General features: G+C 47.4%; 1 protein-coding gene across 1 annotated transcript in view; it reads left to right on the top strand.

Annotated features, from left to right (window-relative positions):
* PAFAH1B1 (platelet activating factor acetylhydrolase 1b regulatory subunit 1) overlaps positions 1-25,235 on the top strand; it is a 167,096-nt gene that overhangs the window by 78,290 nt on the left and 63,571 nt on the right. The window contains exon 5 of the mRNA XM_082246511.1: positions 9,039-9,207. Coding sequence (XP_082102637.1) covers positions 9,039-9,207 — 169 coding nt within the window. The remainder of the gene's footprint in view (positions 1-9,038; positions 9,208-25,235) is intronic.

The raw sequence follows: 25,235 nt of genomic DNA, 5'->3' as shown, positions 1-25,235 counted from the left end.
TCATTCTAGTGGCTCCAGATTGCCTCGCCGGTCTTGGTACGCCGACCTAATGCAGCTGGTCACCGACACACTTTGGAGACTACCTCTCAGAGAGGATCTGCTGTCCCAAGGGGCATTCTTCCATCCTGCTTTACAGTCGCTGGCTTTGACGGCTGAAAGCCATTTGCTGAAGGATAGAGATTTGTCTGGGGCGGTGATTCCTACACTATTAAACGCTAGAAACTCTACCTCTAGGAAGATCTACCATTGTTCGCAGAAAGCATGCATTTCGTGGTGTGAGTCACTTGGTGTTCTCCCTCGCTTTTTCTCGGTGGCTCAGGTCTTGACCTTCCTTCAACGGGGAGTTGAACCTTTGAGTACCATTATGGGCCAGGTGTCAGCTTTTGTGGACTTTTTGCAACAACCCTTGGCCACGCACTCCTCCTGGTGCTTAACATTCGTTATTCAGTGGGTTTGACATTTGACTCCCCACTACTGCCTTGGGATCTCAATTTGTAACTTTAAGCTCTCCAGAAGCCTCCCTTTGAAAATATTCTGAACGCGCAAGGTGTCGGAATTGGCAGCATTAACCTCTCGCACCTCTTACTTGGAGCTCCACAATGATAAGGTGGTTCTTTGCCCATCTGTCGTTCCTTCCAAAAGTTGTCTCTGCTTTTCATCTGAATGAGAACATCGTGTTGCCTTCCCTGTGTCCCAGGTCAAAACACCCTAAGGAAATAGCGTTTCATTTCCTGGATGTGGTTTGAGCTTTATGGGTGTACCTGGCAGCTACGTAGTGTTTTAGGAAGTCAAACTCACGATTTGTGCTCCCAGATGGGCCTCAAAAAGGACTGTCCGCTTTCGTCTGCGACCATTTCCAGATGGCTCAGAAAGACGGGAACTCAGGACTATTCCATTAAGGGTCAGGTTCCTCCTTTCCCTGTGAAGGTGCACTCTACGCAGGCATACAGTACTTCTTGGGCCTTCTTGCATCAGGCGTCAGTGAGGCGCAGGTGTGCAAGGCGGCTACTTGGTCGTCGCTGCACACTTTCAGAAAGTTTTATAAAGTGGATGTGTTTTCATCTGTGGATGCCTCTTTTGGCCGCAAGGTTTTGCAGGCTGCTTTTTAGAGGGCCTGTTCCCTCTTTAGGGGTGTAATGTTTTCAGGTGGGCTCCAGTTGTTTTTGGATGAGCTCCTGTTACCTGGTGGGCTACGGTTTAGCCTTTGGAATTTTTTTCTTGCTTTTCCCACCCCTCATGTTTGACACTGCTTTGGGACGTCCCAATGGCCAAGAAGATCAGGAGCTGTGTCTGTCAATAAACAAAAGAGAGAATTAGATTTTTGACTTGCTGTAAAATCAATTTCTATGATGTTCATTGACTGACCCACCCCTCTATGGAGTTGTAATACTTCTGACAATGCTTGTAACAAAACTGCGTACCTATAGCAGAGTGGGGGAGTATACCTCTTGGGGCTGCCCTTAGGCGTAATCAGTTTTTTCTGCCTAGGGGGCAGTATAACCCAATGGTCAAGAAGATCAGAAGCTGTGCCCGTCAATGAACATCAGAAGTCAAAAATCATTTTTTCTCTATCGCTCATTGACAGACGTAGTCCTCGGTGATACAGCACCTTCGGGTTATGTTGCCTCCACAGGAGCAGGACTAGACAGGAAATTAAAATGCTCTGGCCACACCCTAGGGGCAGTCCCAGAGGGTATATCCTCTCTCTCTCTGCCTCAGCAAATCAGTTATTTTCTGTCTAGTTAGGAGTAAGGACCTAGATACCTTGCTGGGATCTTCGGTCCTGGCAAGATTTTTTTTTCTTAAAAAGATTTTTTAGACAGCTTTTTTCTCCAGTGTTCCTGTGAGATCTTCAAGCAAGAAAGCTGAACTGGGCGACGGGCTGGATGTTGAGATCCGGTGGTCACCCCAGTTCAGCCTACGAGCGCTTGCAGGCCATAGCTCCGCGCTGGGTCGGCCGCGACAAAGTCCCATTAAGGGACTGACCCCGCGAGTTAAACGTCTCGCTGAAGCGCCAAAGACCATGAGTCACGGCGTCCGTATTGGTCGACAGCCCTCCCGCCCCGGTGGAGAGGGGTACTGTCAGGAGTTGGTGCCCGTCTGGTTCCGGTATGGTGAGTAGTATGTTCCCCCTTTTCCCCCTGACGGGTCTTGTGGTGAACGCGGGCCCCTCTCTGTATGGTAAGATAGAGTCCCCCTCTATCCTATAACATGGCACAGATCCCCCTACTTTGAGTGTGATTTTATGTGCAAAAAGCCAGGAGGCTTGGTTTGGGAGCTAACAATCTAATTGTATACATGTTTAAAAGATTGTAATCAGTGGCAGTCTGGGAATCTTACTGTGATAAGAATAAGGTACCTACCAGTCAGAAGCCACGGACATGTAGACTGCCTTCCTAGTCAAATCTCCAGCTATAGCAGGCCTTCCGAACGGCCATGAGGTCCGCCAGGGCTGGTACCGCCAACCACGCCAAAAATCCCCATGCAGAGATAGTGTTGTGTGCCCTGCAGCACACAGCTATTCGGTACAGGCCGCCGCCATTTTTATTGCTGGATTGCACGAGCCGCCATTTTGGCGTAGCCTCGTGTCTCCAGCATGGGGGCGGCCATGTTTGAGGTGATCCAAACACCTCGTGGAGCTAGGGGAGGCGCCGGAAGGCGTGCAGAGGGGCGGAGCCGCCTCCTTTCTTCCTGGGCAGCCAGCCAAAAGACTTCCTGTTCGTCAAGACAGCGCTGTAACCTGTTGCAGTTAAACTCTGAGCATCAAGTGGTGAGCCTGGGGGTCTATCTCTCTCTCTCTCTCTCTCTCTCTCTCTCTCTCTCTCTCTCTCTCTCTCTCTCTCTCTCTCTCTCTCTCTCTCTCTCGATCGATAGGGATCCCTAGCAGGTAACACTAAGGGGCTTTTGTGGCGCTGGGGGTCTGTGAAAAAAAAAAAAAAAGGGTTTTTTATTTTTTTTTTTGAATTATATTATCCGGGAAGTTACTGGAATAATCATGGACCCTGCCACACAAATTCCCCCACCTGTTTCCCTCGAGGGGGCCACGGGACCCGCCGGTGCACAGAGTGTAGAGGCATTTACAGCAATTTTGGAGTCTATGGTGGCTCGGGTGGAGGCGGCCTGTCAGGGACGAGGGTCAAGGAAGCGACCCCCGCCTACCCCTATATTATCTGACACCTCTGACTCAGATTCAGAGATGGTCACTGCAGTTGCAGGTCCCTCTGCAAGGGCTGTTACCTCAGGTAAAGCTCCCTCAGACAGTGAGGAGGACGTTTCTTCTCCCGCTATAATTCAGGAAGAAGCATTGGTGGACGCACTAGTTGTGGCAGTGCAGGAAACCTTAAAACTTGAGGTTTTACCGGCAGAAGCAACTGATACAGAGATTCCTTTTGGTACTAACAAGCCCATCAAAACGGTGAAGGTTTTTCCTGTACCCAAGTGTTTTGGTAATAAGATTAAAGGAGAATGGGAGCATTCTAAACGTACCTTTACTATTTCCAAGCGTATTGCTAGACGCTATCCGTTTGAGGAATCCATCATTAAGAAATGGACGGTACCACCAGTGGTGGATCCACCTATTTCCAGGCTGAATAAAGCCACGGTTATCCCAGTGGAGGACACTTCGTCCTTTAAGGATCCGGTGGATCGAAAGATGGAAGCAGAGTCCCGCACCATCTTCTCTCTGATAGGGTCAGCATTTAGACCAGTAATTGTTATTGGTCTAGTTTCCCAGACACTTACGGAATGGGCGAGATTGGTACGCCAAGACCTTAGGGGAAAAGATATTCCCCAGGAAACATCTGATTTGATGGAACAGATTATACAAGGGCTACAGTTTATCTGTGACGCAGCCTTGGACACTACTCCCCTATTAGGGCATGCATCTATGTCAGCGGTAATCCTCAGACGTGTGCTGTGGTTAAAATGCTGGTCAGCTGACCTAGGTTCCAAAAAGACCTTGACGAATCTCCCCTTTCAGGGGAATCGTCTATTCGGGGCCACCCTAGATGAAATCATTAAGGATGCCACTGGGGGCAAGAGCACTTTTTTGCCACAGGCTGCTAAAGCTAAGGGACCTCGCAACAAGCGAGGACCTTTCTTTACCGCCCATAAAGGGTTCGCACGCCCGGCTGGAACAAGCGGGAAAGGCAAGACTCCTCCAGGAGGGTTCAAGAAAGGCTGGTCGGACAAACAGAGGACCAACTCAGCCAAACCCGAAGCAAAGGAGTACACAGCCTGAAGGTGCGCCCCCACCCGGTTTGAGGGTGGGGGGACGTTTTCACCGGTATTCAGGACATTAGATCGAGCATCAACTACTACTACCGGTGCGATTCTTCCCTTCCAACATTTAAGTACTACAGGGAGCGGTAGTCACCGTTCCCTGAATAGATCTTTTCCTTTACCTTTTCCTAAGATTAGTCTCAATTCCCCACAGGAATCGGATCTGGTTGACCAGACAGTCCAAGAAGCCTCTAGCCGGGTGACTTCGGTCCCTGAGGTTCAACCAGAAAAGATCACCCTTCCTGATAGCAATCAGGTATCTGATAAATGTGTGGGAACAGAAAACGACCAGACTTTCTCGGATGGTCGGGGCCAGATAGCTCTAGGGACGCCTGGTTCAGATCCAGTCAGCACCAGTGGTCCTAGAAATTCTAGGCTGGCCTCGTCAAGCCGGCCTGGCCGACTTGGACAGGCTAGTCGCAGACGTTCCGTGGGAACTTCGTCTCAGGGAGTGTCTGTGGTCTCAAGGACCAATTTACCATCATGCTTTACAGTCGCTGGGTTTAATGGCCTGGCCATTGAGACCCAAGTACTGAAGGACAGAGGTTTGTCAGCTTCAGTCATTCCTACCCTTATTAAAGCAAGGAAAGCGACTTCCAGCAAGGTCTATTATCACACATGGAAGACTTGTATTGCGTGGTGCGAATCTTTAGGATTTCCTCCACGTACCTATTCGGTGACTCGAATATTGGCTTTTTTGCAACAAGGGGTTGAGCAGAAGCTAGCCTTGAGCACCATCAAGGGTCAAGTTTCAGCATTAGCAATCTTCTTTCAGAAACCTTTAGCTACCAAGTCCTTGGTGCGGAATTTCATCCAGGGGGTGCGGCACCTGGCTCCACCAGTCCGCGCGCCCTTACCGCCCTGGGATCTTAATTTAGTTTTGTCGGTTCTACAGAAACCTCCCTTTGAAAACATCAGGGAGATTCCCTTGTTTACTTTATCCCAGAAGGTGGCCTTCTTGGTGGCTATCACTTCTGCTTGCAGGGTGTCAGAACTGGCTGCATTATGATGCCAGTCCCCATACCTAGTGATTCATAGGGATAAGGTAGTACTTCATCCTAAGCCATCCTTTCTTCCTAAGGTGGTTTCAGATTTTCATCTGAATGAAGATATTGTACTACCTTCCTTGTGTCCTCAGCCCAAGCATCATCGGGAACATGCGTTGCATTCCTTGGATGTGGTTCGGGCAATCAGAGTATACCTAAAAGCTACGGAATCATTCCGTAAGACGGATTCACTTTTTGTGATCACGGATGGCCCCAGAAAGGGTTTGCCTGCATCTGCCGCGACCATTGCCAAATGGATTAGACAGACGGTGGTACAGGCTTATTCTATTAAGGGTCAGAGTCCTCCGTTCCCTGTTAGGGCGCACTCCACTCGAGCGCTCAGTACTTCCTGGGCCTTTCGCCATCAGGCGTCAGTGGTCCAGGTATGTAAGGCGGCCACCTGGTCGTCGGTACATACCTTTACAAAATTCTATAAAATTGATGTGACGGCATCGGCGGATGCCTCATTTGGCCGCAAGGTTTTGCAGGCCGCAATTTGAGGAGACCGGTGGTCTACCTCGAGAGTTTTTTTCTGTTTGAAAAATTTCTTTTTTGTTGAGTCTCATCATTAAGGATGAGCATTGTAAACTTCTAGTTGGCACCGGTTGGGCCTTCTAGATTGGGATTTGATTTCCATTTTCCCACCCCTCATTTGTGATACTGCTCTGGGACGTCCCGAAGGTGCTGTATCACCGAGGACTACGTCTGTCAATGAGCGATAGAGAAAAATGGATTTTTGTAAAATCTTACCGTAAAATCCTTTTCTCTTAGCTCATTGACAGACGTAGTCCCCGCCCCTCTGTTTTGGAGTTGGGTTGGGTTAAAATCTCTAAAGACTGCTTTTTGACATAACTGATTTGCTGAGGCAGAGAGAGAGAGGATATACCCTCTGGGACTGCCCCTAGGGTGTGGCCAGAGCATTTTAATTTCCTGTCTAGTCCTGCTCCTGTGGAGGCAACATAACCCGAAGGTGCTGTATCACCGAGGACTACGTCTGTCAATGAGCTAAGAGAAAAGGATTTTACGGTAAGATTTTACAAAAATCCATTTTTTTGCTAGAAAATTACTTGGAACCCCAATATATATATGAATTGCCCATTCTCCTCGGACATCAACAAGGCATTTTTGTCCACACAACTGCTGCTCACTGGATATTTTTTCTTTTTCGGACCATTCTCTGTAAACCCTGGAGATTGTTGTGAAAATCTCAGTAGATGAGCAGTTTTTGAAATACTCAGACCAGCCCGTCTGACTCCAAAAACCATGCCATGTTCAAAGTCACTTACATCCCCTCCTTCCCCATTCTGATGCTCGGTTTGAACTTCAGTCCTCTTCCCCACGTCTAGATGCATAAATGCATTGAGTTCCTGTAATGTAATTGGCTGATAAGCAATTTGTTACCAGTCAATTGAACAGGTATGCATAATAAAGTGGCCAATGAGTGTATGTTCCAGGTTGAGTAGATCAGCCCAAATTGGCCAATGTACAGTTGGGTGTGCATTCCTTTCCTTTACTATTTGGTGGGAATTATGACCATGGCAAATCATCTGGCAGTCAATGATCAACAGCAAAGACAAGGAGCTTCTGTCAGTTAAAAGCATTGCATATTAACCCCTTAATTACAGAAGTTTAAACGCATTTGAACTTCACCCCTGAAACCATTTTTTGGAGTAAGTAAAACTACATGTCTTTTAAGCAGATCTCAATCTACTGTATCTCACAAAAGTTAGTACACCCCTCACATTTTTGTAAATATTTTATTATATCTTTTCATGTGTCAACACTGAAGAAATTACACTTTGCTGCAGTGTAAAGTAGTGGGAGTTTGCAGCTTGTATAAGAGTGTAAATTTGCTGTCCCCTCACAATATCAACACACAGCCAAAAAGTGAGTACACCCCTAAGTGAAAAGTCCAAATTGGGCCCAAAATGTCGATATTTTGTCTGGCCACCATTATTTTCCAGCAGTGCCTTAATCCTCTTGGGCATGAAGTTTACCAGAGCTTCACAGCTTGCCACTGGAGTCCTTTTCCACTCCTCCATGATGACATCTTGGAGCTGGTGGATGTTGGAGACCTTGTGCTCCTCCACCTTTGGTTTGAGGATGCCCCACAGATGCTTCATACGGTTGAGGTCTGGAGACATACTTGTCCAGTCCATCACCTTTATCCTCCACTTCTTTATCAAGGCAGTGGTAGTCTTGAACGTGTGATTGGGGTCGTTATCAAGTTGGAATACTGCCCTGCGTCCCAGTCTCCGAAGGGAGGGGGATCATGTTCTGCTTCAGTATATCGCAGGACATGTTAGCATTTATTATTCCATCAATGAACTGTAGCTCCCCAGTGCTGGCAGAACTCCTGCAGCCCCACACTCCCACCACCACCATGCTTGACTGTATGCAGGACACTTTGTCTTTGTACTCACCTGGTTGTCGCCACACACGCTTGACACCATCTGAACTAAATAAGTTTATCTTGGTCTCATCAGACCACAGGGCATGGTTCCAGTAAATCATGTCCTTAGCCTGCTTGTCTTCAGCAAACTGTTTGCAGGCTTTCTTGTGCACCATCTTTAGAAGAGGCTTCCTTCTATGACTACAGCCATGTAGACCAATTTGATGCAGTGTATGCTCTGAGCACAGACAGGCTGACCCACCCCCTCAACCTCTGCAGCAATGCTGGCAGCACTCATAACGTCTTTCCCAAAGTCCACCTCTGAAAAGGACGCTGAGCATATGCACTCAACTTCTTTGGTTGACCATGGCGAGGCCTGTTCTGAGTGGAACCTGTCCTGTTAAACCACTGCATGACTTTGGCCACCATGCTGCAGCTCAGTTTCAGGGTTTTGGCAATCATCTTATAGCATAGGCCATCTTTATGTAGAGCAACAATTCTTTTTCAAATCCTCCGTTTTGCCATGAGGTGCCATGTTGAACTTCCAGTGACCAGTATGAGAGAGCAATAAAACAAATTTAACACGTGCTCCCCATTCACACCTGAGACCTTGTAACACTGCGTCATATGACACCCGGGAGAGAAAATTGCGAACTGTGCCCAATTTGGACATTTTCCCTTAGGGCTGTACTCCCTTTTGTTGCCACTGGTTTAGACATTAATGGCTGTGTGTGAAGTTATTTTGAGGGGACAGCAAATGTACCCTTTTATACAAGCTGTGCACTCACTACTTTACATTGTAGCAAAGTGCAATTTCTTCAGTGTTGCCACATGAAAAGAAATAAAATATTTACAAAAATGTGAGGGGTGTACTTTTGTGAGATACTGTATCTCACCCTAAAAATAATAATAAAAAAAAAAAAACTGAATGTACGCCCCCCCCCCCCCCCCCCTCCAATCTTTGTGTTTGTTTTGGGTTTTTTTTTTTTATTCTTATTTTGATACCTCACCTACAATATTCTACCGTGTGTGTTTTTTGGTATGAAAACTACAACCTCCACGTTGTTGCCTTTATCAATCAATTTTGTTGTTTATTATGCTAGTCTGCCCATGTGTGTGTTTTGGATCATGCTTAGTATTATTTTCTTGGCAGAGGTAAAAGCCCAAGACCTGAATGGAGAATGTTAGGCAAGCTTTCTTTGTCTGTGCCTGGCTAATTATTCAGAGATATGCCAGACTGCCCTGCAGAGTGCAAATGGAAGCCTCCACACCTTGTCAAGCCACAGGCTGGCGTTAACAGATTTCTCTCTCATTGTTAGGTGTGGGACTATGAGACGGGAGATTTTGAGCGAACACTCAAGGGACACACAGACTCTGTGCAGGATATCTCATTCGATCACTCTGGCAAAATGCTGGCCTCCTGCTCAGCTGACATGACCATAAAGCTATGGGATTTTCAAGGATTTGAATGCATTAGGACCATGCATGGTAAGTGCTGAACTACATTTAAACATTAACAGATATAAGTTTGTTGTGTTGAAAGACCAGTAATCCTTCTGAAATGTCTCATCAGTGAGTGCCATTGATAAATGTACGTACGATAACCTAAAATGCAGTTGTCTTTAGGGGACTTCATTCGTTTTACTGCTTGATTTAAAAGTGTATGTAAAGTGCAATGCAAGGCATGAAGTTTAAAATTTTGTAGACTAGCTTTTTTTTTTTTTAGAGTTGAAACAACTAATCAACAACTAATCGATCAACAACTAATCGATTTATGAAAATGTCAACTATTTTCATAATCGATTAGTTGGTCTGCATACAGAATGCATTATTTGTTTACATATCAGGAAATACAGTGCAGCACACATACAGCTCAGTACACCTTCCATGTCAGGAATTGCCTAAGAACTTGTTAATGTGTGAGGAACAATGCCTCATGGAACATGTAATGTAGTCCTGGGCTGGAAGTGATTTGGTTCTAAAGGCAAAAGGTTTTTCTCTTTCGTTCACTGACAGATACAGCTTCAATTCTTCAGACCATTGGGTATTATACTGTCTTCAGGATAAGGACTAGGCTGAAACCTTTTTGCTTATGCCCCTGGGGTAGTCCCAGAGGGTATACCATTTCTTCCTGCTGTAGGACTTCCCTGCCTAGTCAGGAGTAAGGACCTGGTTCTCTGCTGGGATCTGCGGTCCTGGCATTTTTCCTAATTTATTGGAATTTTTTACTTTTTTTCTTTATTTTTGTTCCTGTGTGAACTAAATCAACAGCCGGACTGGGCGACGCACTGGATATTCTAGATCCTTAGTCTTCCCAGTCTGGCCTACAAGCGCGACCCAACTACTAGCTCCGCGCTAAGTTGGCCGTGGCATAGCCCCACTGGACGAGGGCTGACTGGCGAGTGAAACACCTTGCAAGGTCGCATAGCCCTGGTCACGACAGCAGTCATGACCAGGTTCGCAGCGTACCTCGGGCAGCAGCACCCCCATTCCAAGATGGTGCGGTGAACTGCTGGGAGTGGTGCCCACCTGGTCACCGTGGTATGGTGAGTAGTGTTCCCCCCCTCCTTTCCTGCAGAATTGTTGGGGTGTTTGTGGGCCCACCCTGGGGATGGTAGGCCCCCTGTGTCCTTCCTCCTCCTTGTTGGTTTCCCCCTTAAATTTGGATGCCCTCATCTGTTCCCCTAATACTCCTCTTTCCAGCAGTGTGGCAGATCAATTTGGGGCTTTCCAGCTCAGGTGGTGAGTTTCTGGGGGTACACTATCCTTCCTTCGCTGTATACAGTGCCATGGGTGTGCTGCTTCTTTTAGTGCCACAGCTGTGCATCATGTGGTTTTTTTTTTTTTTTTTTAAGTTTTTTTATTTATTTTTATTTTTTTTGCTGAGCAGCGCGGTTCCGCTTAACCCTCTATAGTCATGGAGCCTGGGGAGTGCATTTCACCACCCGATCTGCTCCTGGAAGCTGTGGGACCCTCTCTCTGCCCTGGCAGCCATAATGGCAGCCCTGTAGTCACTAGTAGCCAAAGTATTTATGGCCCTGCGAAGGAGAACTGGCAAGAAGCGCTCCCCGCCTTCACCTGTATCCTCTGCTTTCTCAGATTCTGAGGTGGATTTGGCCGCCGTGGACAAGAGTCAGCCCACTGGGTCTGCGTCCACACACGCTGAGTGCTCTAATAGTGTGGATGAGTCGTCGTCTGCAGCCACCCATGAAAAAGCGCTGGTGGAGGCCCAGATTGTATCAGTGCGTTTAAAGTTGGAGGACTCAGCTGCTGCTGAGTTGGCGACGCCGGTTCAATTTGGCACCCACAAATTTTCCAAGGTAAATAAGATTTTTCCTTTTCCTGCCTATTTTGACGAGATTGACACTAGTCAGTGGGTTTCCTCGAAACGCATGGCTGGAATACCTAAGCGTTTTGATAGGAGTAATCTCTTTGAGGCGTCTCTTCTGAAGAAACTGACAGTTCCACTGTTGGTGGACTCAGGTTTCCAGGCTGAATAAGGCCACACTTTTTGCTGATGGAAGATTTCCTGTCCTTTTTAAGGACCCCTGTGGACAAAAGAGCTGAGGCTCTGGTCTGGTACCTCTTCACTAGGGATGAACGAACTTTTCAAAAGTTCGGTTCGGCCAGAACATCCAAACTTCCCGAAAGTTCGGCCCGGATTTCAGAACCCCATTGAAAGCAATAGGACCCGAACTTCGGTAATCAGAAAACACCATTTTGAAGCCCTAAAACCCAATAAATGCCCCTAAAAAGTGCTTAGGGTTCTGGGTCATGCCCCAGGGACTATTAATCACACACAAAAAGGTTCTTAAAAATTGTCATTTTTGATGGAGAGCCAATTATTGCAAAAATTAAAAAAAAAAAAAAAAAAAGTCTTTTGATTTAGTGTCTGGGGGTCTAAAAAGTGTACCTGTGAAGTTTCAGCTCTGTAGCATGTCCAGAACCAGAAAAAAAAAAGATTGTTTGTATTAGGTCACTTATAGAACAGGGATATGGCTCCGCTATTTTTACACCTTGCCGGTTTTGTAGCAAGCGTTTTTTTGGGCATTTTTTGGGGGACTTTGGAGGCAGGCAAAACATCTGAACTTCTGTGTAGGGTAGGGGTATATATACATACACCCATGTCTGTATATATACACATATATAGGTGTGAAAATAGCAGAACACTATGCTTGCGCTAATGAAATAATGAACACCAATATGTCTCCGCTCCTATCACACCTATATATGTGTGTGTAAAAATACATTTAAGTGTGTGTGTATATATAACCCTATACAGAAGTTCAGATGTTTTGCCTGCCTCCAAAGACCCCAAAAAAATGCCCAAAAAAACGCCAGCTACAAAAACGCCCAGGTGTGTTTTTTGCAGCTGGCGTTTTTTTTTGGGCATTTTTTGGGGGTCTTTGGAGGCAGGCAAAACATCTGAACTTCTGTATAGGGTTATATATATATATATATATATATATATATATATATATATATATATATATATACACACACACACACACACACACACACACACACACACACACACACACACACACACACACACTTGTATGTATTTATACCAGTGTTAATTTCGTCGACTAAAACCGACTAAAACTTTTTCGTCGACTAAATTAACACAATTTTAGTCGACTAAAATGCGACTAAAACGAAAACAATTCAGATGACTAAAATACGACTAAAACTAAAATGGCATTTTAGTCATAAGACTAGAACTAAAACAAAATAAAATTTTGATGTCAAATTTAACACTCCTCTGCTGGCCATTTCTATATCAGCAACACAATTCCATCCAAAGCATGTAATAATATCACATTAAAGTTTAAAGATGTATTGCACCACCGCATACGCATAAGTAAGGAGCATCTACTAAGCTGCTGAAAACTAAACCATTAAGAAAAAGGCTTTTCTTATATTTTTTCCTAATATTTAATGTTGGTAATATATTCAGGTATTATGTGCAATGACATTACAGCCAATGGAGTTTACAGCAGTGGTAATTTCGTCAACGAAAACGTTTTCGTCACTGCTTTCGTCACTGCTTTAGTCACCGGCATTTTTCAACTGACGAAAACGAGACGCAAAGTATAGCACATTTTCGTCAAATGACGACAACTATGATGAAAATCAAATCCGTTTTTGTTAACAAACGAAATGAGAATGTGAGGCAGGGACGTTTACCCAACTTCCGGTTTTCACGGAGCTCCGCCTGTGTGGCGTCTGGCGTGGCGTGCCCCGTGACGTCCGACTTGAGGAGTGAACTACTACAAGAGAGTCGACTCGAGACCAGTCACCTGACCTCACCAGAGCACTGCAGCTGCAGCACTACAGCCAGACGCGCCAGGCCCGACTCATCACACGGCACTGGCACCCGGCCACCACCACATCCAGAGCAGAGAACCCACTGTTAGTTAACAGCCAGGCCAGCTATTACTGCCTCCCTGAGTCCCCTCAGACCACTCACCAGTCACCACTGGCATCCGATTCCGCCATCCATCCAGGACTGTGTGCGTCCATATAGGCTGCTGAGGCCCGCCCGGCCCATCCTGTTCAACAACTTCAGTTCAGAGTCAGACCAGAGACCACCCTTAAACCTGAGACCCCCATCCAGCACTCTGAGCAGCACCGTGTGCACTCACTGCACTGACTGCAGGCCATCCTCTCTGACCTGACCATGACCATTTAGATGACTAAAATGCGTTTTAGTCGACTAAAATGTAGGGCGTTTTAGTCGACTAAAATGTAGGGCGTTTTAGTCGACTAAAATGTAGGGCGTTTTAGTCGACTAAAATGTAGGGCGTTTTAGTCGACTAAAATGTAGGGCGTTTTAGTCGACTAAAATGTAGGGCGTTTTAGTCGACTAAAATGTAGGGCGTTTTAGTCGACTAAAATGTAGGGCGTTTTAGTCGACTAAAATGTAGGGCGTTTTAGTCGACTAAAATGTAGGGCGTTTTAGTCGACTAAAATGTAGGGCGTTTTAGTCGACTAAAATGTAGGGCGTTTTAGTCGACTAAAATGTAGGGCGTTTTAGTCGACTAAAATGTAGGGCGTTTTAGTCGACTAAAATGTAGGGCGTTTTAGTCGACTAAAATGTAAGATGTTTTAGTCGACTAAAATGCACTGAAGTTTTAGTCGACTAAATACGACTAAAACTAAAACACTTGCAGAAGACTAAAATGGGACTAAAACTAAAATGCCATTTTAGTCCTAAGACTAAGACTAAAACTAAATTGAAATTTGCTGCCAAAATGAACACTGATTTATACACATACACACATATAGGTGTGATAGAAGCGGAGACATATTGGTGTTCATTATTTCATTAGCGCAAGCATAGTGTTCTGCTACTTTCACACCTATATATGTGTATATATACAGACATGGGTGTATGTATATATACCCCTACACAGGAGTTCAGATGTTTTGCCTGCCTCCAAAGACCCACAAAAAATGCCCAAAAAAATGCCTGTGCCACAAAAAAATGCCCAGGTGTGTTGTTGCAGGCGTTTTTTTTTTTGGGCATTTTTTGGGGGTCTTTGGAGGCAGGCAAAACATCTGAACTTCTCTATAGGGGTATATATATACACACACACTTATATGTATATATACACATATATAGGTGTGAAAGTAGCAGAACACTATACTTGCACTAATGAAATAATTAACACCAATAGGTCTCCGCTCCTATCACACCTATATATGTGTAAAATACATAGAAGTGTGTGTGTGTATATACCCCTATACAGAAGTTCAGATGTTTTGCCTGCCTCCAAAGACCCCAAAAAAAAACCTGCAATAACACACCTGGGCGGTTTTTTTTTTTGGCGCAGGCGTTTTTTTTGGGCATTTTTTATGGGGTCTTTGGAGGCAGGCAAAACATCTGAACTTCTCTATAGGGGTATATATACACACACACTTATATGTATATATACACATATATAGGTGTGATAGGAGCGGAGACGTATGCCTGTTAATTATTTTATTAGCGCAAGCATAGTGTTCTGCTACTTTCACACCTATGTATGTGTAGGTGTATATATACATAAATGTGTGTGTATAGATACCCCTATACAGAATTTCAGATGTTTTGCCTGCCTCCAAAGACCCAAAAAAATGCCTGCGCCAAAAAAAAAATGCCCAGGTGTGTTGTTGCAGGCGTTTTTTTTTGGGCATTTTTTGTGGGTCTTTGGAGGCATGCAAAACATCTGAACTTCTGTATAGGGGTATATGTATATATATATATATATATATATATATATATATATATACACACACACACACTTATATGTATTTTACACATATATAGGTGTGATAGGAGCGGAGACATATTGGTGTTATTTCATTAGCGCAAGTATAGTGTTCTGCTCCTTTCACACCTATATATGTGTGTATATATACAGACATGGGTGTTTGTATATATACCCCTACACAGAAGTTCAGATGTCTTGCCTGACTCCAAACATCACCTCAAAAAAGCCCTATAAACGCCTGCAGCAGAAAGCAGGCTGACCGGCGAGAAGCCATATCCCTGTTCTGAAAGTGACCTAAGAGAAACAATCTTTTCTCTATAGCGGTCACCCTGCCATAGCAGTCAGTCAGTTAACCCTACACTACACTACGGTCCCCTTACACTTAAAACTTTCCCTGCAGAAACTAGATTATTAAAACTAACTATAGTGGAAAATAGCACCCTAACTACACTAGATATCCCTTTCCTCACAATAAAAATTGCTAAATGACACTTTGTAGCAGAAGTCACAGAACTGCTTCCACTCTCTTCCATGTCCCTGTATTACAATGCTAGGAATTTGGTGGGGGCTATCTTATATACTGGGGGGCGTATTCACTGATTGGCCTATGGACCCCCTAGTCACTCCAATCACATTCCTAGCATTCTCCTGCCCCCTCAATTGGCTTTTACTGATGGTTCTGGTCTAATCACAGGCTTTTAAAGCCCATTTCCTGTACCATTGCATTTTGGTCGGTTCTGGTTGCTGAATTCCGAACTTTTTCAGCAAAAAGTTCAGAATTCGGCCAAACTTCGAACAGCCAATGTTCGGGTTGAACCGATGGTCGACCCGAACCGTTAGATCATCCCTATTCTTCACTGTGGCTGGTGCAATTTTAAGACCGGTGTTTGCGATCACCCTGTTATCCCAGACCTTAACGGAATGGACTAAGGTTTTGCACCAGGATCTGGACAGGAGTCAACATCCTTCTGAGCTAGCAGATTAGTTGATCCAAGGGTTATAGTATATTTGTGATCATCCCTGGATGCGGCCCCTCTGGTCGGCAGGGTTTTTGTGACTGCGGTGATCCTTCACCGCATGATCTGGTTGAAGTACTGGTCAGCTGACCAGGTTTCTAAAAAAGGTACTGACTGATCTTCCCTTTGTAGGTGACTGTTCGGTGCCTCTATGGAAGAGATAATTAGGACCTTAAATGTGGCAAGAATACTTTGCTTCCACAAGCTGCTAAGGGCAGGGAACCTCATCGTAAATGGGGTTTTTTCTCTTACGTCCTCCGACAGTCGCCGCCTCTTCATATTCGTCACAATGGGGTATTAGACTTTGCTCCGAAGGAGTAGCTAGGCAACAGAATATGTTAACATTAAAGCTTTTAACATATCCCACCCACAGGGGGTGGTCCCCTCAGTCAATACCCTCCTACTTCCTGCAACCATATCTCAGTTTCAATGTCTAGCTTGTCAGGAGTAGCTGGATCTCTCTATGCTGGGGCTTTTTGCCTCAGCCTTTCTCTTCTTTTTTGATTTTTTGTTTGAGTTTTTTCTCTCTCTTTACTTAGCTGGTCTTTTTGTCAGCGTTAGTTAGTTCCTCTGATGAAGAGGATTCGTGCGGGCTGGGTCTCGGGCTGATCCCCCTGGTCGCAGGTCGTGGGTCAGTGGCTTCCCAGCCTGCCTTCGAGCGTTCAGCCAGGTAACGCTCCTGGCGCAGTGAACGACCCATCGCTGTTCGATGCAGGGATGATTGGTGAGGTGGCTACCTCACTGGACGCTGTGCGGTTTCTTAACCCCGATTTTGTGCGTCCTGGATGCGACTCTCCCTGCCTCATGTGCAGCGGCTTGTTCGCCTGTGCGGGTTCCCCACGCCATTATGAGGTAAGTGTGTCTATGTGGGGACCTGTCTGTCGGGGGGGGGGGGGGGGTGTCAGTCTGGGACTGTGTAACCTGCCTCTGTTCACACTGTTTGTCTCCCTATCGCTCTGGCTGCATGCTGTGGGCTGCAGGGGGGGGGGGGGGCTGTGTGGCACTGTCTGTGTCAGCCTGTGTACAGTGTGAAGGGCTGTGTGCTGTGGGGCATGTTTTTTGTCATGTTTGGGGCACGATACAGCGATTGACATGTTTTTTACATGGGTGGTGTTATATGCATCACAGTAGTGGGGGAGCGGCGGTTTCGGCGCCAAACGGCGCCATTTTGCCTGCGCTCGCTCCAGCCGCATGTTTTCACTGCGGGCGGCCATTTTCTTGTAGCCTTCCATAGGCTTTAATAGAGCGCCCTGATTGCATCACTTCCTCTTTCCTGGGTGCACCGATCGAGGCAGCAGCAGCAGGGGTCTCCTCAGGTTTTATCCTTCTGTTCCTTCCTATATCCATTGCCTGTGTTCAGTTTTATCCCTGTGGGGGTCTCATTGTGCTTGTGTGTGTGTGCGGTGGGCTGCGCTCGCTGCACTTGTTAAAGGGGCAGTTAACCCTTTATTCTCCGGCATATTTTTTTGGGGCAAATGGATTCTCAGGAGGGCAAATTTCCTGCCACCTTGGTGGGAAGCCAGGGGACTGCTGTTTCCCCCCCCAGGGGGGGATTTAGCCGAAGTGGTGGCTAACCTTGCTGCTCAGGTGCAGCTGCTGGTGGCTGCTCAATCCACTAAAAGACCCAGAGTTTCTATTTCCTCTGATTCTGAGGGTGAAGGTGATGGGGCTGCTATGGCTGGGGTCTCCTTATCAGGGTCCCGTTCCTCCCTGGATCTCGTGGGGTCCGAGGAGGAGGCTGAGGTTGAAGGGGTTGATGTTTCTCCCCCTGGCTCGCCTGAAGCGCTTGCAATCATGGATGAATTGGTTGCTTCTATAAAACAAACGCTGCGTTTGCAGGATGAACTGTGTCCTCCCGCTGCCTTGGCGGCTTATGGGACGCAGAAAAGACGCAAGACATCGCAGGTCTTTCCCTGCACTGATGATTTTCTGCGCGCTGTTAAGGAACAATGGCGCAATTTACGCAAACCTTTTGCTGTGCCAAGTAGGTTCAGGCTGCGTTATCCTTTCACGCCTGCCACTGATGAACGGTGGTGTGTGCCACCCCCGGTGGATCACGCCATTGCGGTTTTGAACAAATCCACTGCGATTCCTGCAGAGGATACCCCGGTGTTCCGAGATGCCACGGATAGGAGGATGGAGTCCCTTGCCCGTCATACTTATTCTGTTACGGGTTCGATGCTTAAAGCTCTGTTTGCCTCTCTTATGGCAGCCCAGGCTGTCGCAAGTTGGACGCAGGTGCTTAGGCGCGTCCTAGTGGCTGATTCGGCCTCGCCGGCGACATTGGATATGGTGGATCAAATCCATTAGGGTGTCATGTACCTGTGTGATGCGGACTTGGACTTAGTGCCGTTGGCTGCACGTGTAAAAAGCGTGGCGGTGTTGTCTCGCCGCCTGGTTTGGTTGAAGTGTTGGTCGGTGGACCAATCTTCGCGCAAGACCTTAGCCAATCTGCCTTATGATGGATCTCGCCTTTTTGGGGAGTCCTTGGATACGTTGATTAAGGGGATCACAGGCGGTAAGAGCACGCTCTTGCCCCACTTCCCCAAGGCTAAGGGGGCTCCTGGTAAGAAGCATACTAATTTTCTCCTCCTCAGGGGTCCTTTCGTGCCTTTCGGTCGCACTACAAGGGCAAACCGTTCAAGGGTCAAGGCTCCCAAAAGAAGCCGTGGTCTGGTAAACAGAAGTCCGGTCAGTCCGGACCCTCTACCCATAACAGTGCGACCTGAAGGGGCGCCCTCACCCAGTTCTGGGGTGGGGGGACGCTTGCTCTTTTTTCTTCAACCCTGGCTGGCCCGCGTGCGGGACCGGTGGGTTCAGGAAATCGTTCGATCTGGCTACAAGATCGAGTTTCTCTCTCGGCCGGAGAGCAGATTCTTTCCCTCAAATCTTCAGCTGTCTCCGGAGCGTTTGCGGGACCTGCACCTAGCGGTGCGGGACCTGAGGGCTCAGGGAGTGGTGGTTCCGGTGCCTCATCGGGACAGATTTCGGGGGTTTTATTCAAATCTGTTCACCGTGCCCAGGAAGGAGGGCAAGGTTCGTCCAATTCTGGACTTAAAGGCTTTGAACCGCTTTGTGCGGGTTCGCAAGTTCCGCATGGAATCCCTGCGGTCGGTGTTGGCTGCCCTGGTTCCGGGGGAATTCATGGCCTCCATCGATCTGAAGGATGCGTACCTTCACATCCCGATTTTCGAGGGTCACCAGAGGTTCCTTCGATTTGCCATTGTGGAGGATCATTACCAATTCGTGGCGTTGCCTTTTGGTCTCGCCTCGGCTCCTCGGGTTTTCACCAAGGTGCTTGCTCCCGTTCTGGCTTTGTTGAGAGCTCAGGGGATATCGGTCCTGGGGTATCTGGACGACATTCTGGTTCGGTCTGCGTCCAGCCAGGGTCTGGAAAAGGACCTGTCTGTCACGATGCAAACTCTACAGGAGTTTGGTTGGACGATAAATTTTCCAAAGTCGACGCTGAGTCCGTCGGTTCGTCTTTCCTACCTGGGAATGATCCTGGACTCGATCCAGGCGAAGGTCTTCCTGCCGGAAGACAAGCTCAGGACTCTTCAGGAGGAAGTCAGGTCCCTCAGGGACAGTCCGTGCTTGTCCCTCCGTACGTGCATGAGATTTCTGGGATTGATGGTCTCGGCTTTCGAGGCGATTCCCTTCGCCCAGTTTCACACGCGGGGTCTCCAGGCGGAGATCCTGTCCAAGTGGGACGGGCGACCGCAATCTCTGGATCTTCTAATTTCGTTGAGCTTTCGCACCAGAAGGGATCTTCTGTGGTGGCTCCAGTCCCCGATGATATCGGGGGCAAGTCCTTTCGTCCTATCTCATGGACAGTGATCACCACGGATGCCAGCCTGTCGGGCTGGGGTGGTGTTTTGGGCGTTCTGTCCTCCCAGGGAACTTGGTCGGAGGGGGAGTCCTCCCTTCCGATCAACATTCTGGAATTGCGTGCGATAAATCTCTTCCTTCGTCGCTGGACGGACCGACTGCAGGGCTGTCCGGTTCGGGTGCAAGACGGACAATGCCACGGCGGTGGCCTACATCAACCACCAAGGGGGCACCAGGAGTGCCCGAGCGGCTCGGGAAGTGGCCGACATTCTGTCTTGGGCCGAGACTCATGTCCCGGCGATAACGGCAGTTCACATTCCGGGGGTGGAGAACTGGCAGGCGGACTATCTGAGTTGCCAGACCCTGGATCAGGGGGAATGGTCTCTCCACCCGGCTGTCTTCCAGATGTTGTGCGCGAAGTCGGGTCTTCCAGATGTGGACCTGTTCGCGTCTCGTCTGAACAACAAGGTGAGAAGGTTCGTGGCAAGGACGCGCGACCCTCGGGCAGACGCATCAGACGCGTTGGTAGCCCCGTGGCATCAGTACAGACTGATGTATGCGTTTCCACCGATTCAATTGCTGTCCAGGTTCCTCCGCAGGTTACACTCGGAACGCAGCACGGTGATTCTTGTGGCACCGGACTGGCCTCGCCGGTCCTGGTACGCAGACCTCGTGAATCTGGCGGTCGACGCCCCATGGCGTCTACCTCTTCGAGACGATCTCCTGTCTCAGGGCCCGATATTCCATCCTGCTTTACAGTCGCTGGCTTTGACGGCCTGGCTGTTGAGACCGAGGTCCTGAAGGATAGGGGTCTCTCCCCTGAGGTCATTCACACTTTGATCAACGCGAGGAAACCTTCCTCAGGGAAGGTCTATTACCGTACTTGGAAGGCCTATTTTGCCTGGTGTGAGTCCAGGGGGTTTTCACCTCGCACGTACTCGGTTTCTCGAGTGTTGTCCTTCCTTCAAACGGGTGTCGACCAGCGTTTGGCGCTGGCTACGGTCAATGGTCAGGTGTCTGCACTGGCCATTCTTTTTCAACATCCTGTGGCTTCTAACTCCTTGGTTGCCACTTTTGTTCAAGGAGTGCGGCATCTGGTCCCTCCTAGGAGGGAACCTCTGCCTCCTTGGGACTTGAATCTCGTTCTATCTGTGTTACAACGTGCTCCCTTTGAACAGATCAGGGAGATCTCGTTGTCCATGTTGTCCAAGAAGGTCGCCTTTTTGGTGGCGATCACTTCGGCTCGCAGAGTGTCGGAGCTGGCGGCTTTGTCCTGCAAGTCTCCGTATCTGGTCATTCACTTGGATAAGGTGGTCTTGCGACCTAATCCTTCTTTTCTTCCGAAGCGAGTTTCGGCATTCCATCTCAATGAGGATATTGTCTTGCCTTCGCTGTGCGCGAAGCCTAAACATCCGAAGGAGGTGAGGTTGCACTCTTTGGATGATGTTCGGGCGATAAGGGTTTACCTTAAATCGACTGAGTCTCTTCGCAAGATGGATTCTTTGTTTGTCCTTCCGGAGGGTCCTCGGAAGGGTATGGCGGCGTCGGCTTCTACCATCGCCAAATGGATCAGACAGACCATTGAACAGGCATATGCTTTGCAGGGGAAAGTTCCTCCTGTGCCTGTGAAGGCGCACTCTACTAGATGTCTGAGTACGTCTTGGGCCTGTCGTCATGGGGCTTCTGTGGCCCAGGCGTGTAAGGCGGCGACCTGGTCGACCGTACACACTTTCACAAAATTAGAGTAGATGTTCAGGCATCGGCAGATGCTTCCTTTGGCCGCAAGGTTCTTAGTGCGGCAGTTCCTTAGGGTCCTTTTGTTTTGGACCCCTGGCTGTTGGGATACGTTTTTATCCCTGGGTTATTTGTTTTTTCCTGGGTTGTTGCTCCTGTTGAGCAAGTTTTTTCCTGTTGCCCAGCTGGTGTCCTTCCTTTGGTAAGGTTCCTTTCTTTGATGTGGAGACTGCGTTGCCTTACGGCGCGGCTGCGTTTCCCACCCCTCATGTTTGCACTGCTTTGGGACGTCCCCATTGTGACGAATATGAAGAGGCGGCGACTGTCGGAGGACGTAAGAGAAAACGGAATTTTTGTAAAATCTTACCTGTAAAATTCCTTTCTCTGAGTCCTCCGACAGTCGCCGCCCCCGCCCCTCTTTTGGGGTTTGGTTGTATACTCTACTGCTATTCCACTGAAACTGAGATATGGTTGCAGGAAGTAGGAGGGTATTGACTGAGGGGACCACCCCCTGTGGGTGGGATATGTTAAAAGCTTTAATGTTAACATATTCTGTTGCCTAGCTACTCCTTCGGAGCAAAGTCTAATACCCCATTGTGACGAATATGAAGAGGCGGCGACTATCGGAGGACTCACTGAAAGGAATTTTACAGGTAAGATTTTACAAAAATTCCGTTTTTTTTCGACTCAGAAGGGGCCCTTTTGTCCATCTGAATCGCAGGAAAAGGGCTCAAGATCCACCGTAACTTTGCGGGAGGCTCCAAGAGACCCTGGAATGGTAAGTCCAAAGCGGGTGCTTCTGGTTCGGCAGACAAGCCTTCCCCAGCCTGAAGGGGCGCCCTCACCCGCGTCTGGGCTAGGGGGACGTCTTCGCTTCCTTCCGGTTCTGTGGACCTCTCTCATTTAGGAAAAATGGGTTCACAAACTGGTTAAGTTACAAGATTGAGTTTCAGGCCTTGCCTCTGGCAAGGTTCTTTCCTGCCTGTCTCCAGAGTGGCTACAGGGCCTTTATCGAGCAGCGCAGGACCTGTTAGCACAGTGGTTCTTAACCTTGTTGGAGGTACTGAACCCCACCAGTTTCATATGCGCATTCACCGAACCCTTCTTAATTGGAAAAATAAAATATGATTTTTTCAAATTCAAAACATAGGTATATATTTAGGACGGTATATATTAATACATAGGTGCACAAAATGAACAAAACCATTAAAGAACAAAACCATTGCATTAATACTGACCGCTGACCATTTGCATTAACGCTGACCGCTGACCATTTGCATTAACATTGACCATTTGCATTAACGCTGACCGCTGACCATTTGCATTAACGCTGACCGCTGACCATTTGCATTAACGCTGACCGCTGACCATTTGCATTAACGCTGACCGCTGACCATTTGCATTAACGCTGACCGCTGACCATTTGCATTAACGCTGACCGCTGACCATTTGCATTAACGCTGACCGCTGACCATTTGCATTAACGCTGACCGCTGACCATTTGCATTAACGCTGACCGCTGACCATTTGCATTAACGCTGACCGCTGACCATTTGCATTAACGCTGACCGCTGACCATTTGCATTAACGCTGACCGCTGACCATTTGCATTAACGCTGACCGCTGACCATTTGCATTAACGCTGACCGCTGACCATTTGCATTAACGCTGACCGCTGACCATTTGCATTAACGCTGACCGCTGACCATTTGCATTAACGCTGACCGCTGACCATTTGCATTAACGCTGACCGCTGACCATTTGCATTAACGCTGAGCGCTGACCATTTGCATTAACACTGAGCGCTGACCATTTGCATTAACACTGAGCACTGACCATTTGCATTAATACTGAGCACTGACCATTTGCATTTCCAACCAACTAACCAAAAAAAAAATAAAAAAAAGGCTCTCCTAACTTAAAAAAAAAAAAAAAAGGCCATACCAATACTGCACACTCACTGTGTATAACTGTTATACACAGTGTGTGGGCCCCTTTTTAGTAAAACACTTCTCTGCAGAAAACACCACACCACCACATCTACCTACCTTAGTCCTCCTGATTCTGGGCTGGCTGCTGCACTGGTTGGCCTAGTAGTGCGTGGCCTGCTCTGGCCTGGGTCTGGTGCCAGACTGGTGTCAGACTCACTCAGTGAGTCACTTGAGTGAGCCACCACTCACTAAGCCTCCTCCTAGGCCTAGGAGTTGGACCTCTCTCCCCTCTAGCCTCCGAGTCCCCACTCTCACTCCGCTCAGTGTGTCCTTGTCCTCGCCATCAGTGCACTGACACACAGTGTGTCAGTGTCACATGACATGTGAATCACTCCGCCAGGTCCGGGCTCTGTACTGTGGGGATGTTGTGTGTTTCCATGATGACGGCGTGGAGTGGGAGCCGAATGACACGCCCAAAATTGGAGAAATAGTCCCTGACAGCGAAGTGGTACTAGAGGAGGGTGTGTGTGTCATCACGAATCATGAGTCCTCCGCCGAACCCCTGAGACTGACTCACCGAACCCCTGGGGTTCGATCTAACCCAGGTTAAGAAACACTGTGTTGAAAAAGAAACCCCCTTAGGTTTGTGGGACTTTAAGGGTAACAGTAAAGGCTCTCATAAGAGAAGTTTTAACGTGTAATAATTATAAAATTTTATTTAGTAAAGTTGTGGTTGTAACAGACAATCATCATAAACTGTACATGTTTAAGTCATAGACTCGAAAAAAAGCATGAATGATACAATACAGTTGTAGGTACATAGCAGAGTCCAACGCGTTTCAAACTGTTTGTTTTAGTACATAAATCTTCCTCAGGGAGTCTGCATATGTTCCTGAAATACATAGTTAAATATAAATTCCAAGAAACAGAATATATATAAGCATTTTACAATGAAAAGTTTTTTATACATGAAAAAAGTATTATTTGCATCTGCGACCACCAATATCTATATTGTATATAGAGACTGCTAGTGGACACTTGTTTTGAAAAGGGGAAATCTGTAAAAGATAACGCCCCAGGCACGGGTAATGCGTATATCCCCTGGAAAAGATTGACCAGGGGTTTCAGGATGAAACATATGGAGCATTGCAACCAACTGTTAACATCCCGGAAACGCTCGTTTCTCCAGATGTTTGAGGGGCCTATTGGTGGTCCCCATAGGAGATGTCTCACCCGTGCCGGGCTCTCATTTGCAGGGGAGCCCCCCGAGGGGAAAGAGAAAAAGGGTGATATAAAAGCCATGTTGGTGTCAATTACATGGACAGGGATACAAGTTGGCTGGTAGGCCTACACAATGGGAAGAAAAAGAGATAGCAGAATCTAGAAGGGGGGGGTTTTCAAAAGGAGGGAAAGGGAAAACCCCTGGTGCACAGGAGAAGAGGGGCAGGAGGGGCAAAAATTCCCCGATGAGGGGATCTTTGCACAGAAAAGACCCAGAACGGGTCTGTAGTTGTAAATCCACCCACCCACGGTTAACCTGTGACAGAAGGGAAAAATGTTAATCGCAGAATGCATCACATGTTTAATTTGGACAATTTAAATGTATATCCTATTTAGGATATATTAGTATATTATAATGTTAATGATTTTGTGACCCACTCAGAGATATGATATCTCATAAAGTTTGGTATCTTAATACTATCACATAATCACGATGGGGGGAGGGGGGAAGAGGGGGAGGGTTTACA

This window comes from Pelophylax lessonae, assembly GCF_965119305.1.
Source record: "Pelophylax lessonae genome assembly, chromosome: 2".
NCBI classification, from domain to species: domain Eukaryota; kingdom Metazoa; phylum Chordata; class Amphibia; order Anura; family Ranidae; genus Pelophylax; species Pelophylax lessonae.
This window is presented reverse-complemented; position numbering and strand designations above follow the sequence as displayed.